General features: G+C 39.8%; 1 protein-coding gene across 5 annotated transcripts in view; it reads right to left on the reverse strand.

Moving 5' to 3' along the window:
• The window catches only part of NAALADL2 (N-acetylated alpha-linked acidic dipeptidase like 2), an 897,010-nt gene that overhangs the window by 344,071 nt on the left and 537,300 nt on the right, over window positions 1-15,639 (reverse strand). For all 5 annotated transcript variants that reach the window (XM_087725225.1, XM_087725222.1, XM_087725221.1 and 2 more), the window contains exon 4: window positions 14,706-14,825. In XM_087725225.1, coding sequence (XP_087581351.1) covers window positions 14,706-14,825 — 120 coding nt within the window. The remainder of the gene's footprint in view (window positions 1-14,705; window positions 14,826-15,639) is intronic.

Genomic DNA, 15,639 nt, shown 5'->3' on the forward strand with positions numbered 1-15,639 from the left:
GATTAACAGAATTGGAAGGGACCTTGTAGGTCATCTAGTCCAACCTCTAGCCCAAGCAGGAGACTCTACGCCATTTCTGACAAATGGCAGTCCAATCTCTTCTTGAAAGTCTCAAGTAATGAAGCTCCCACAACTTCAGAAGGCAACTTCTGTTCCATTGGTTGATTTCAATTGTCAGAAATTTTCTTCTTTTTTCCAGGTTTAATCTCTCCTTGTTCAGTTTCCATCCATTATTCCTTGTCTGGCCTTCAGGTGCTTTGGAAAATAGCTGATGTGATTGTTTCTATCTGTGTCCATCTTTAATTTTTGATAATAACAAGGAGCTACAGAGACTGAAAGAAAGCAGATTCAAATTGGCCTTTTGGATCTTAATATTGGCATGTATAGGGAATGCCTTTATGGGGTTTATTTATGGGATTTGTGTGCCAAAATTTGTCCCTTAGTTGTTTTCCGGCATACATTATTCATTTCCCACAGTGGCATGAAATCTAAACTTTCAAATGGTGCCATAATTAGACCCTTTTGATTGGCTTTTTGGTCACTTAATTGGATTGTGGCTTGAGGTTGCTGCGAGCTGCCATATTAATTTTTCAAACTGGACAAGTGGATTCCAAACTCTATGGAAAATGTAAATGGCAGCTCTGGTGGCTAAATATATGTCATAAGTCACAGACTGGGAGGTTGCCATTGCAATCTAAATTTAATGCAGTTGTCAGCATACCTCCAGGAGGTCAAGAAAATAATGTGAAAGCTGGCATATTATTTTTATACTGCTTCCCCTTTTCCATCTGAGACCGAGGCTTTGGTCCTTAGGAGGACCAGTGGAAGAAAAGGGAGAATTTTAATATCCAGAAAAAGTCCCCTGAAAGGCCTTCATCTTCTGAGGAAATAAAGCCGAGGTCCCAGAGCAAGTAGCATTACATTTCTCTGCTGCAGTATTCAATCACGTTATCACTCACCTTATGCACGTAAACTGTTTGTGCTGTGGGTGTCTCAGCTCTTGCAAAGAAACAAAATCAATATATAATTTTCTTTAAGGGAAGGACAGTGCAATTACGCAGAATAACATGGGAATAATGTACATTTTTAAGCCAGACATCTTTTTTTAATCCCAGAAAAATAGCAGTGCTGTCTAATGTGCAATTAGGATTTAAATCTTTAGCAGTTGGCTGATGAACCAATTTTAAAAAAATAGGGAAAGAAAGTAAGAAAATTGAATCCAGCTTTGGTCGCCACGATGTTAAAAAAGATGTGGAGACTCTAGAAAGAGTGCAGAGAAGAGCAACAAAGATGATCAGGGGACTGGAGGCTAAAACATCTGAAGAATAGTTGCAAGAATTGGGTATGTCTAGTTTAATGAAAAGAAGGATTAAGGTTGATATGATGGCAGTCTTCCAACATCTAAGAGGTTACCGCAAAGAAGAGGGGAGGGGGTTTCAACTAATTGCAATGAAGCATCAAGTACCACGCCATCTACTGCTAGAAGGGGACTGGAGGCTAAAACATATGGAACTGGGCATGTCTAGTTTAATGAAAAGAAGGACTAGACATGATAGTCCTGATATCTCAGGGGCTGCCACAAAGAAGAAGGAGTTGAGATATTCTCCAAAGCACCAGAAGGCAAGACAAGAAGAAATGGATAGAAATCAAGAAGAGAAGCAACCTTGAACTAAGGAGAAATTTTCTGACAGTTAGAACATTTAATCAGTTAATCCTTCCTATAGGATTAACAATTAATCACAACTGCAGGAAGTGTGGGTGCTCTAATACTTGAGATTTTTTAAGAGATTGGGCAACCATTTGTCTGAAATGAAATAGGGTTTCTTGCTTGAGCAGGAGTTGGACTAGAAGACCTCCAAGGTCCCTTCCAACTCTGTTATTCTGTGATACTACACCAATGTCTGAGATTCACCAGTCTGTGAATTTTAAACCAATTATGGGTAGCAGGTTTTCCTCCTGCCTTGATCACAGATGCTGAGGAATTAGAAGTCAGTATAAACAGGAACAATTATCAATATCAATTGACCACCATGAAGATCCACCCCTTGATCTGGTATTAGATTTTGCGGGTAAATTATCCTGAATCGTTCTGCTAGTTCAAATCCAACGCAGCTTTAAATTACTATTTGTTCGGCAAATGGATAAGAATTTTGAAGTTACTTCAGATTTACATACTGAGAGCTGCTTTTTCTTCTAATCCTAATTGTTTTTGAGGGAAGATTAAGTGTCATTTTAATTAAATGCATTTTATTTTTTGTGCTATGCGGAAAATCTCTCCTGTGTTTATTTTCTACCAGCTTTTATTCAATTTGATGAACAAGAATTTGCATTTTAAGTTTCTTCTCAAGGAGAAGACAATTTTGGATGAGATAATATAGTTAAAGTATGGTATTTGTTGTATTGTTTTTATACTGTTCTTGATATAGACTCAATGTACGTTAAACCTACCAGTTATTTTTAGTGGTTGCCAGGTGGTGAAAGAATAGCATATTTAAGTATGCCTTTAGAAATCTGCAGCCGCCCTACTGGATTTAAAAAAAATGAATTGTGAAGTATTGGGATTGGAAATGAATGGGGGAGGAAGTAGAACAAAAGAAAACATTACCAGAAATCATATTTTTTGCTGCCACCAAATATCAATATATCAGAAAGAAGAGAATTTCAAAGAAAATCTTGAAGTACCTCAAGAATAAAGTTAAGAAAGAGACGTCTCTTTTGTAGGTTGAGAAATTGCAGGAATGATTACCATATTTTTCGGAATATAAGACACATATTTTCCCCTCAAAAAAGAGGTTGAAAATCTGGGTGCATCTTATACACTGAATACAGCATTTTTGGCCTCCCGAAACCCCGCCCCCCCTTTGCAAAAATGGCCGTGCATAGCCTTTAGGAGGCTTCCGGAGTGTTCCTGGGGGCTGGGGAGGACTAAAATGAGTGAAAACGGGCCACTTTTTGCTCATTTTTGCCCCCCCCCAACTCCCAGGAGAAGTCTTTAAGCCTTCCTTAAAGGCTATGCATGCCCTTTTTTGAGAGGTTTGAAGAGAGCAAAAACTTTTACAATTTGCCTTTTCAAAATCTTGGTGCATCTTATACTCCAAAAAATACGGTAATTTGTCTTTCTGGCATGAAAGAAAAGTGGATGGCTGTGTGAACTGAGAAGCTTTAAATGTAAGCTTAGCCAGGTAAGTCCCATGAACCATTCTTGGTGTCTTTTCAGCAAGCAAACTTTCAAAATTAGATAATAGGAATGGATATGGAGTCTGGACAACCTTGGGCAACCTTAATTGCATCTCTTTAATAAAGGGTTTATTTAAAGATAAACTCTTTAATTGATAAGACCCACAGTACGCCTCTTATGCTGCTGCCGATTGGGGTGGCGCCCTGGTGATGCAGTGGTTAAACTGCAGTATTGCAGTCCAGAGCCTGGATCCTGATGGAGGCTTGTTGAATCAGCCTTCCATCCTTCCAATGAAATAGCATGGGGTCCACCATTGAACCCCTCAATACTTAATCAGGCTACTTGTCTTAATTCTAACTCAAAAGCTTAAAAATTGAAACTCTGCTTATGCTCCTTCACCTAAAGAAAAGAAATAAGGAACCTATTTCTTTCTGTTTGAAAACAGGAAAATAGTTTTTGCAAGTAGGAAAGACTGGGTGGGCAGCTAACCACATTACCTTAGTCATAGAGCACAGTTTATGATAACCAGAGTTCAACTTGTAAACAAGCTATAGGTTAGCCATATTTTTAGCAATATATCTGAGTAGCGTTCTGACTTTTCCTCTTTCTGCATGAGTAACCAAGATTCACTTCTCTTTTAGTTTCACTTTACTTCCCTATTGTGGTTTGGGAATCATGTATTGTAATTTTCCTTAAATATTTGTAATCTACCCGAAATAACCTTGTGCTGACTTAGGTGAGAAGTTATGACCTGGAGAAGTGCACGCCTATATGACGTCTATATGATTTGTAATAACCATTTCAAAGGTATAAAAACTCTGTCAAAATGTACCTAAATCAGATCAGCTAGGTGAAAATCTACTGGTCTCTTGAATGCATTCAATAATAAACAAATCCCTCTCCTCTGGAAAGGTGTCGTCTCCTATTCTTACGTAAGTAGAAAGGCAGACCCTGATTTTGCCATTACACCAAGGTCAATAAAATGACAATCCAGATTGTTGGAAGCAATATATCTACATTGTAAACTGCCCAGAATTGTGTAAAACACTATGGGATAATATATAAGCCTAAATGCTATTGTTAATGCTATGATAGGGACAATCAAGGAGAAGCAAACCAACAACTAGCCTAGCTGCAAGCCATGAAGATCACCTACACCTTGAATTAAATTGAACCCATAAACGTTTTGATCATCAGTGCGGGTTGGAAAATGGAGTATCTAATATCAACTCCCAGAATTGTCATGGTGAGATAAGGAGGGGGAGTGCAGTCCACGCATACTGTCAGCGGCAGTCAGATCTCAGATTACTGCAGCAGGCTTGGGAGGAATGCATCTCACAGGGAAATGTGATTTATGACACAGACTGAGGGGAGGGAAGGAACAGGGGTAAAGTTCAGCTATAAATCAAACAAAGCTTAGACTTGACTGCGAAAAGATCTTGCCTATGATGCTCTTAATCAGTGGTTCCCAAACTTGGCAACTTTAAGACTTGTGGACTTCAACTCCAGAGCTGGCTGGAGAATTCTGGGAGTTGAAGTCCACAAGTCTTAAAGTTGCCAAGTTTGGGAACCACTGCTCTTAATAAATGACTAGCTTTGTATTGAAATTTGACTTGATACTCATGGTACTCACGAATCAATTAGGGCATTTTTAGGAAACCTTACATCTAATATGTAGAAATCAAGAAACTCTAATAATTTGCTCATTTTCACCCAGATGCAGAATCCAGATGTTTTTCAAAGGCATCCCCATGTAAAGCATATACACTATGATCCAGGATTTGATTTGGTGCTTCAGGAAAGAGTTGGCCTGGTCCAAGACAGAGATTGTGCACTTCAATTTATGATTGTCTAGAATGTGAGATTTTCTTTGTCTGTCATATTTTTTTCTAAACAAAAATTGTTACTTTTCAAAAAGAATTAGTGTTTTGGGAACATTAGTTCAGTTTTGAGATTAGTTAAAAGTTCCCATTTAGAGAAATTGGTAGAGCAATTTAGAATCAAGGCTGATTTAAATTCATGATATTCCACGGAAGACATTGCCTTCAGGTTCCTGAGTATTTATTTATCACATTTATATAAGCTGTCCTTCTCACTAAATGTGACTCTGGGCAACATACAACCAATATTTAAAATAATATCATGACAATCAAAACACTTTCAAAACAAATAAAAACAAGATAAATAAGATACTATAAATAAAATACTCATCTAAACAAAATACAACTATCGTACAAATTACCAAGGGGATCCCCCAAGGTTGCTGGAAGAACTATGTTACTCTTAACAGAATAAATTGGAAGGGACCTTTTAGATCATCTAGTTCAATCCCTCGCCCATCCAATCCAAACTCTTCCCTCCCTCCCCACTCTGTTTTCAGAGCCTCCCAAAAGTCTAACAGGGATGGAGGTACTTTTGGAGGAAGATTGGTGTTATAGAGCACAGAAGCCACAGAAATAAAGCTGTGTCATCTGGGTCCCATCAAATGAAACTCTTTAGCAGATGGAACCTGCGATATATTCCTTTTAATGACCTAATGGAATGGGTACATCAATGACGTGCGATGAGGTTTATGGCTGGTGAGGCAAGCGGGGAAAAGCCGCCCTATGTCAGACACAGCGGCGGGGCTTTCGGATGCCCAAGCGCTGTGTCCACCATAGAGGCAGGACGCCTCTATGTCAGACATAGCGGCAGGGCGGCTTTTGCCTCTAAAGCCCTGCCACTGTGTCCAAAAGCCCTGTCACTATGTCCGACATAAAAAAAGTGCCAGCCCGTGCACCAGCAGAGGCAGGTAAAACACACACACACACACACACACACACACACACCAACACAAAAATTACTTACAATAATACAATTACTTACAAATTACATTAATTTTGAATTCCTCCCCCCCTCCCTCCATCCGACCCATGTACCTTTTCCAGCTGTTTCACAGAGGATTTCAACTCTGCTCTTGTCTGCCATGATGAAAATGTAAAAATGTAAAAGGAAAAAGGCAAGAGCTGCTGAGGTCAGGCTGGGTTAGCTGCTGCCAGAGCCTCCAATGGATGACTCTACTTAACTGTTTAAAAAAGCCTCTTAAAAAGTGCCCTCTACATGAGGAGGCGAGAGAACCAAGTGCCTCATCTACATAAGGAATTTTTCGGCTTTTAACCCTTGCTTAACTCTGCTCAAGTGATCATAAAGACTAAATGAGGCACGTGGTTCTCCCGCCTCCTCCTGTAGAGGGCACTTTTTTAGAAGCTTTTTAAACAGTTAAGCACTAGGCAGAGTCATCCACGGTGACTCTGGCGGCAACTAGCTCAGCCTTTTTCCTTTTACATTTTTTTTCTTTTCATGATGACAGTGGTGAGGCCCTGCCTCCCCTGCCACCCCTGACTGCACGTCACTGGGGTACATGTGATTGGAAAGAGGCAGTCCCTTAAATAAACTGGACCCATTCCATGTAGGGCTTTAAAAATTAAAACCAGCACTAATGCAGATAATGGAACAGAGGTGTAACATGTCCAGTTGTAGAGGCACAAATAACTATCTGTGCAGCTGCATCCTGCACCAGTTGAAGCTTTCAGGGGCAGCTGCGTATAGAGTACTTTGTAGTAATACATCTTGTAGGTGACCAGAGTGTGAGTGACTCACAGGGTAGACCCTCATGGCCCAAGTAAGTGTAGATCCTCATCGCCCAATTAAGGCCACAACTGGTGCATTGTTCAAAGATACACACCCTACCCATAATTGCTACCTGTTCATTGTGCAGCACTTGTGAGTATAGAAAGATTTTCAGATTTCACAGTGTGTTTGTCTGGAATATTGCCATGTCATTTAGAACCAGACATGGTGAAGTCATTGATCCAAAAGGCCCCATCAACAGCATCACTTATTTTCACCAAGGATAGAGATATACAATTGAGTACTATCAGCATTATGATGATACCTCACCCCATGATGATGAATGATCTCATAGATGTTAAACAGATGTTCATATAGATGTTAAATAGAAATGGAGAGGGTACTAACTCTTCAGAATCCCATACATTAAAAGCCACAGATGGGGCCTCCTATTCCCAATCAACACTGCTGTCTGGTACGAGCTCTATAGGAAGGAAGACAACCAGTCCAATATTGTGCTACCAACTTCCAACCCATGAAGCTGATTCAGCAGGACACCATGGTCAATGATATCAGTGGGAATAAGGAGAACAAGGAGTCAAGGAGAAAATTGCACACCAGAACAATTAGACACAAGTACAGGTTTTTCCTCACATGCCATCACTCTGCTAAACAACTAATTCCCACAACACTGTCAAACTATTTGCTAAGACTGTATTCTCATCCTTCCTATTACTTATCTCCTCCTACTTATGACTATAACCTTGCTGCTTGTATCTTTATGATTTATATTGTTTTATTTAGTTTCCTAGTATGATTTGATTGCTTATTTAGAATCCTATGACTATCACTAAATGTTGTATCTTATGATTCTTGATGAATGTATGTTTACGTACACTGAGAGCTTATGCACCGAAGACAAATTCGTTGTGTGTCCAATTACACTTAGCCAATAAAGAATTCTATTCTATTCTATTCTATTCTATTCTATTCTATTCTATCCTATCCTACCCTATCCTATCCTATCATATCCCATTCCATTCCATTCAATTTTTCTATTCTATTCTATTCCATTCCATTCCATTCCATTCACAAGGATAGATGGAGGGACATATGCACTGCCTCTCTTCTGCTCCCAGTGGAGGTCATCCAAGGGTGCAACCAATGCTATTTCCATCCAGTGTCCAGGCCTGAAACCTGCATGGAAATAGGTCCAAATACTCCACTTCATGTAAGGCCCATGGAAGCTGCTGAATAACCAATGCTATTTCTATCCCAGTTTTACAAAGGATTTTATATGGATAGGATCTTTTTGGGAAAAACCTCCACATAAAAGATCACTTTGCTGTGGGAAGACCCCACAAATAACAATTATTATTTTTTTGCAGACCTTAAAAACTTACCTGATGCCTAAAGCAGCAGGTCTAATTCACCGCACATCAATACGATTCAATTAGGAAGCAAATTTGGTATTAAGATGATAAAGACGGTTATTGAAGAAGAAAAGCAATTTGTCCAGCTATCAGATTCCCTTGACTAATTAATCTTGGATTTGTCATAAAGAAGTCTTAAAAATGGAATTGGGGGTATCTCTTTAATCAGCCCATTAGAGCAACCATTTCACCACCAGTTCTAATCTGACAGGAGGCAAGGTCAAGTTGTACAGCAAATTAAATATTATCATATTTTTTTCCCTGAAGACTATGATATAAACCATGGTTTGAAGAAATGACTCTAGAAATCCCAATAAGGTACTTTTCTGGGGGAGATGGAAATTATTTACTGATATTGCATCTCTTCTAACTAGTACATGCTGCTAGGAAATGTGATGTAAACAACTTCCCGAGAGGGAAAAGTTAAGATTAGATTGAAGATAAAAGATATGCTTGAGAAATTATTACAGGGTTGTGTGGGGTATATGTGTGCTAGATCTATGTCTTTTGAGGACACTAAAAAAATCTTTTTTCATCTCTGAGAAAATGCAATATAATAATCTTTGGAGAAATGCTGTAAGTAATACATTAAAAGTTGTTGAATTAAGTTTGACTCCTGCTTACTAGGAGGCCATGTAGTTTTATCGACAGTAAAATGGAAATGAAATGTTCAGGGAATTTATTTCCTTAGGATTCGGTGATGATCAATATGAAACAGAACTATCAATTTTAACTTTCTCGTGATCTGCCAAATTCAGCTACCTGGACATATGTTAACTTGTTAGCAAATAACTCAGCAAACTAAAAATGTGATATCCATGAAATTTAGTTATGCATCATTAAAGTGATGTCTATATGCCTGCAGTCCTATGCTGATGTTCTAAACAAGCCTTTCTAAAAACCAATTTTCAAATTAGAGTTCCTTCATGATTACTTATTTCTATGCAGTAATTAAAACATGGACCTTGGAACCTATTTGGAGAGGATAGTAGAGAGATTCCTGACAAAAGAGTGATATCCAGAAACTCACTGTATTTGTGATTATATGTGAAGATTGTCTTCACATCATTTCTCAGCCATTGACTAAAATCAGGTGAGCAGGATTTTTTAAATTGCTACTTTCTACGCTCACAGTTACCCAGTTGAAACCATGATTCGGTGTGTCCAGGTGTTGTGAAATTAAAGAGTTTCATCATGTCTTCTGGCTGCTAGTTGATGTTGATGAATGGACTCTGCTGGTCTTCTGCTGGTTTGTCCTACATACAGTAGTGTCTGTCACGATCCTTGCATTGTATGATGTAGATGTCTATGTTCCCCCTCCCTTTTCTGAGACTTTTGGTTACTTAGGCTGTTTTGGAAGGCTTTAGTTGATTTGTGTGCTACATGGGTAGGGTAGGGTAGGGTACAGAACAGAACAGAACAGAAGAGTTGGAAGGGACCTTCAAGGTCTTCTAGTCCAACGTCCTGTTCAGGCAGGAAACCCTATGCCATTTCAGATAAATGTTGTCCATTTATGATTGCAATGGTTGTTGGTAAGTTTTTGAGACTGTTTTGATGTAAGGCACTTATAATTTTTACAGTGTAAGTCTATCCCTATCATAATCTCAGATGACTTTTCCAATGGGGTTTCCCTAGAAATATCACCTAGGAATAAGGAGGTGCTCTGCATCTATATACCACACAAAAGAGACAATCAAAAAGCCCAAAAGGAAACAAACAGACCAACACTTCCTTACCAATATGAGCATAGATTGATACCAAGATAACACTAGACCAACAATCAAGTCAACAATAATCCAATGAAGGATCCACCAGTGTACACAAACAAGCTAATATTAAACAACAGCCTAACCAAAGAACAACCCAGAACACTCCCACCAACACTGGCAGGGCAAGCCATTAAAATATAAGAACAAACCCCTCTCCCTTCTAGCACTGATGATGTTATCTAGTTTGGCTATGAAATGTCTGCAAGAAAACTATCAAGCTCAGAGAGCACCAAAGACCCCTCCAGTTCCATTCTGAGCTATCATTGTGTTTTTTTCCCCTATCAGGAGTATTACAGTAGCAGAGTGGCCTAGTGGTGAAGATGCTCACCTTCCATTCGGAAGGTTAGAGTTCGATTCAAGGTAAGGGCACAAAGAAAAAAGATAGTTGCTGCAGTCTCTGTATAGTCAGGAATGGCATCCAGGCTCTAAAAACTCATTTGCGCTGACTGTACCCTGAATTAAGGAATTGCAGGGTCATAAAAAGGGGGGGGGAAGTAGTGTTGTGTTTATAGCATTTTATATGTTATGTTTTATGTTATAACATTATAACATTTTCTGGTTGGAAGAGACCTGGAAACCATGCAAATTCCCTTACATCAGTGAACGGCGATATAAGTTAAAAGGGAGAACAATGAGTATCTTTAAATGTCTTTAAAAGTACGCAATGCACTGTGTATCCACTGCTTTTTTTTTTGCTAACTTTATTCCATTACAGTTCATAGCATTTATTCTTAAGAGGCACACACCATTTCAGTACAGCTGGAAGCAGTGACTTTTGGAGACAATCCAACAAACCTAGTAGCAATAGCAATATAGCAATAGCAGTAGACTTATATACCGCTTCATAGGGCTTTCAGCCCTCTCTAAGCGGTTTACAGAGAGTCAGCATATTGCCCCCAACAATCTGGGTCCTCATTTTACCCACCTCGGAAGGATGGAAGGCTGAGTCAACCCTGAGCCGGTGAGATTTGAACCGCTGAACTGCTGATCTAGCAGTAGCCTGCAGTGCTGCATTTAACCACTGCGCCACCTCGGCTCTAGTAAGATCCTGAAACTTGAGGAGGTTAGAAAGACAATGTGTATATGTTGAGCTTCTCCTTGGGGCATGTTTAAATCTCCAACAGGATAAGTAATGATGTTGAAGAATCTGATCTCCGATCACATAACAATAGAAAACAGCATGGCTATCTCTAACTACACGGCTGTTAAAAAAAATAAAATCTTTGCTATTTTTCTTCTTCCTGCTCCTGTGGACTTTATAAAATGATGCCACTTGAGACCAAGGTGAAGGGGAAAATGGATTTGTTTCAATTGTGTGATGTCCTGAAATCATAACTCTGAAAGGCAAGGAATGTTTTTAGGGGGGGAAATGCACAGCTACCTGAAATTGCTCTCAAATAAGAACTGGGGACAAATTTATTTGGGTCACCTTGTAATGCTAATAAAACTACACATTTCCAGACCAATATGTACCCCCCCCCCGCCCAATTTCAATACTCTCCAAAACTTCTCTGAACTTTGCATGTAACATGTGGTGGTTCTCAATGATATGAAATGGTTGTTACTGTTCTGACCCAGGCTTCCCAAGAGCATGAAGCTCTTTGTCCTGACAAAAACCACTTTTATTAATTCACTGTGAATTCTGCTCATTTACATACAGCAAAGTCTTTCAGAGGAGGATTTACAGTCACAGACCTTATCTGGCTTGGAGAATTGCCAGGCCAATATCAGCAAAACTTGGTAAGGAGTCTCGGAGACTCACAAACGAATTAAGTGAACTAATTGTCTCCTGCACACTCCACTTCCCTTTTGCTACTCTTTTATTTCCTCTGGGAGAGGCCCTTCATTGTCCACCTGTGGCCTTAATCTCAAATTGACCCCTTTCTTTAGCTGTTCTCTTCGTCTGGCACAGTGGTAAGTTGCAGGCAGTATGACCTGGTACGGGCATACCGGAACCTGCCCGGAGCACCAGATAACGTTCCGGTATGGTATTCCGGAGGGCCCACCCGCCAGCCCACACTCCTTACTGGTCTTTTAAGTCTTCGGTGCTTCCACGCATGCACATGGCGCATACAGCACCTGTGCAATGCTCCACTGAGCAGCTGGAGCATCGCGGAAGTGCGCAGAGGAGCTAAGATGCATGCACATACTGTGCATCCATGTGTACACTGCTGGGCCCGTTTCAACCATACCGGTTGGAATGGGATCCAGAACCCACCACTAGTCTGGTACTTCTGTGCATGAGCACACTGGGAACAGGCTCCAGCTGTTTGTCTGCCTCACAGATGTCTGAAGGCTGCTGATAACTGGCATACGGATGCCGGCCCCCTCTCTGCCTCCCACACAGAGCCCTCATCAGAGCCTTCCCCAGACTCTAGGATCGGCCCATGTTCCTCCCCAAACTCCTCAGTCTCCGAATTTGCTGCCAGCTCCGCTGGCCACTGGTAGGCCACAACAGTTACTAGAGAAAAGTGTATACAAATAATCACATTTGCATGAAAATAACACAGAATAATAATGTAATGCATTAGGGGGGAAAATACATAATCACAAATATAACACATGTAAGGCAAAAATGTGTCTTGGAATTAGGAGCACCAGGATATGCAGACATTTTTTTCTTTTGCTGTTTTATGATTATTTTTTATTATTTTCAAATGAATGCAGGCTTATGACTAGAAAAATGAAAAGCTGACAAAAATTGAGATTCAGCCCTATCTCAAAATGACTACTGTTATAAGCTTTGTGCTAATATTCCCAAGATCAGTTTTCTTCCTTTCTCCTGTTTATTGGCTGTTTCAATTCCTAGTGCGATCAATCAAAATACGTTGTGCAGCACTTCCATTTTTGCTTCCTTAACATTTATTTTATGGAAAGAAAACAGATGGAAGAAGCAGTGGGATGCGGAAAAAAATTTAGAAATGGGAGATAAGCCCTCTACAAGTCCATGTTCGAAGAAAGACAAATGTGCAATAAAACATCATCTGCTATTGCTGGCATCTCTTTTTTGTAGCATAGATTTCCTTACCATTTTGCCATAGATTTTCTTATTATTCTGCACCATCATGCAGAAACAAAGAACTTAAAGAGTTTGATACCTTTCCTAAAGCTTAATTGGCACTTTAGTGCCTTCAAGCTATTATCCCACTTTTGATTCCATCCATGGCAGGAGTACTTGAAATCAGGGGTACCTTTGTGAGGAGGACAGTCAGAAAAGTCAAAATGGTTGTTGTGATCTTATGACTATAGTTCTGTATTTTTCGGAGTATAAGACACACCTTTTCCCCTCAAAATAGAGGGTGAAAATCTGGGTGCGTCTTATATACTGAATACAGCATATTTGGCCTCCCCAAACCCTGCTCTCTTTGCAAAAATAGCCGTGCAGAGCCTTTAGGAGGCTTCCAGAGTGCTCCTGGAGGTTGGGGAGGGCATAAATGAGGAAAAATAGGCAATTTTTGTTCATTCCGCCCCCACCCCCCCGGCTAGAAGCCTCCTAAAGGCTATGCACAGCCATTTTTTTGGACAAAAAAACGGGCCCATTTTTGCGAAAAATGGGCCATTTTTGGGAGGCCTGCAAAGTGCAAAAACCTTTTTAAAAAATTTACCTCTTCAAAATCTTGGTGCATCTTACACTCCAGTGCGTCTTATACTCTGAAAAATACTGGTAATGGTTTATATCTCTGGGTGTATTATTTAGGAGATTTAGCCAGGGAGAACACAGGAACCCTTGACAAGCAGCAAAAGCATATTGAAATGTTATGGATTTCAACCCCAAATCTAGAGGCTTTGGTGGTGTAATGATACTGGAAATGGTCTCTGTATCACTTTCAAACTGAATCTGTCGGAAACCATTTTCTTGTTTCTCAGTTGCCACACAGTTGGGGAGGGGGAAGAGTTGGAATGCATTGCTAGACACAAGACTGCGGGCAGCCCTCCCGAGCTTCGTTTTTGCTGGCAGAGGGTTGCAGAAGGCTATCACAGCTGAAAATGGAACTCAGGCGCCCATTTTTACTGGCAGAGTGCTCAGGCCACCACAGGCACCACGACATGAGTCACTTTGAGTTGATCACGCCCACTCCTGTCCCCCAAGATCAAACACAACCTTGATGTGTCCCTCACTGAAATTGAGTTTAACACTCCTGCTCTAAGGGTTGCAGAAAGCTTCCTAACCCAATGTCTAATTCTAAAATCTCTTTTATTTGGAGAGCATTTACTGTAGATAGGAAGAAGATTTTCATCTTGGTTAATAATATGCTAAAGTACCTTTGGCTGGTTTAGAATGCTGTATTATGAAACTCAATGTAGAAAGATACAAAGCTGACAGGTACCATTTCATAACTTTGCACTGCCCACCAAGGTCAGTTGAACTAGAACTGTTACTATCTCCTCTTTAAATTCTTGGTCAACAGATTAAATATAGTAAAATGTTAAAGTTAAAGTATCAGAGGTATATAAATGAAGTATACATTGAAGACTCCATTTTATCATAGGAATCAATTGATAAATTAAAAAAGAGCTGTCTTTTTTTTTCTTTTTTGGAAAAATAAAATCAGTTCATTAGAGAAAAGGTTTATAACATTTATAACATTGGGAATGAAGAAAAATAAAAATATTAAACACAGCTTTACAAAACCACACCACAAGTTGCAAGTTATTACTTTCAATTCGAAAATCAGAAAGAAAGAAAAAAGGCACAGGGGAAAATCTGGAACTAACCTTATATAGCAAAGGCATGTGTCCAAGTTTCAAAAGAGCAATTTTGCTGGACACATTAGTAAACTGTTTAATCCTGAGCAAATCTCCTGGACTTCCATATTGTACGTCAAAAACTTCAGCCTAGAAAAACAGAAAGACGGATTATCGATTAGGATATTCTTTTTCTATATATTAGGAATGAATAGGCAGATGGTATCCATAGACATCTATGTCAGGGTTCCAAATAACACCCCTAATGAAAAAAGACCCTGAGGCCTGAAGTTCCTCAAAGTTCCATTTTTTTAGAGATGTCATATTGGCACATCTGAGAAAACCCGAATCTGAGAGTTTCGGGATTTCCCCACCCCAAAGAATGTCAATGATCCATTCCCTGCACCCACAAGTCCATCATATGGTCCAATCAATTCACCATCCCAAATGGAGACAAACTCTAGGTGCAGGCCAAATGTCCTTGACTCCCAGAGAAAGGAATGTTGTTTTGGCTAATCCTCCATCACTCCTTGCAATCCTCCCTCCTGTTTTCCCAGGCATTAACTGTGGCAGCCCTGAAACGAAAAAGATCATTGCCAAGGCTGACAATCGGCTTTATTCACATTACTAGTATGATAATAACCTGTTTGTCTTTACATGTGACTAAACCCATCTCTGTTATTTTGTCATTTATATATATTCACAACATGTTATTTCCATGGGCATCATTCGCATGAGCACATTAAACAGCTTATGCATGCACATGATATGTAGTATGCACAACAATAGCAATAGCAGTTAGACTGATATACTGCTTCATAGAGCTTTCAGCCCTCTCTAAGCGGTTTACAGAGTCAGCATATCGCCCCCACAGTCTGGGTCCTCATTTCACCCACCTCAGAAGGATGGAAGGCTGAGTCAACCTCGAGCTGGTGAGATTAGAACTGCTGAACTGCAGATAACA

This window comes from Thamnophis sirtalis, unplaced genomic scaffold (genome assembly GCF_051295495.1).
Source record: "Thamnophis sirtalis isolate CommonGarterSnake01/CBP01778 unplaced genomic scaffold, rThaSir2_p1.2 scaffold_11, whole genome shotgun sequence".
In the NCBI taxonomy this organism is placed as follows: domain Eukaryota; kingdom Metazoa; phylum Chordata; class Lepidosauria; order Squamata; family Natricidae; genus Thamnophis; species Thamnophis sirtalis.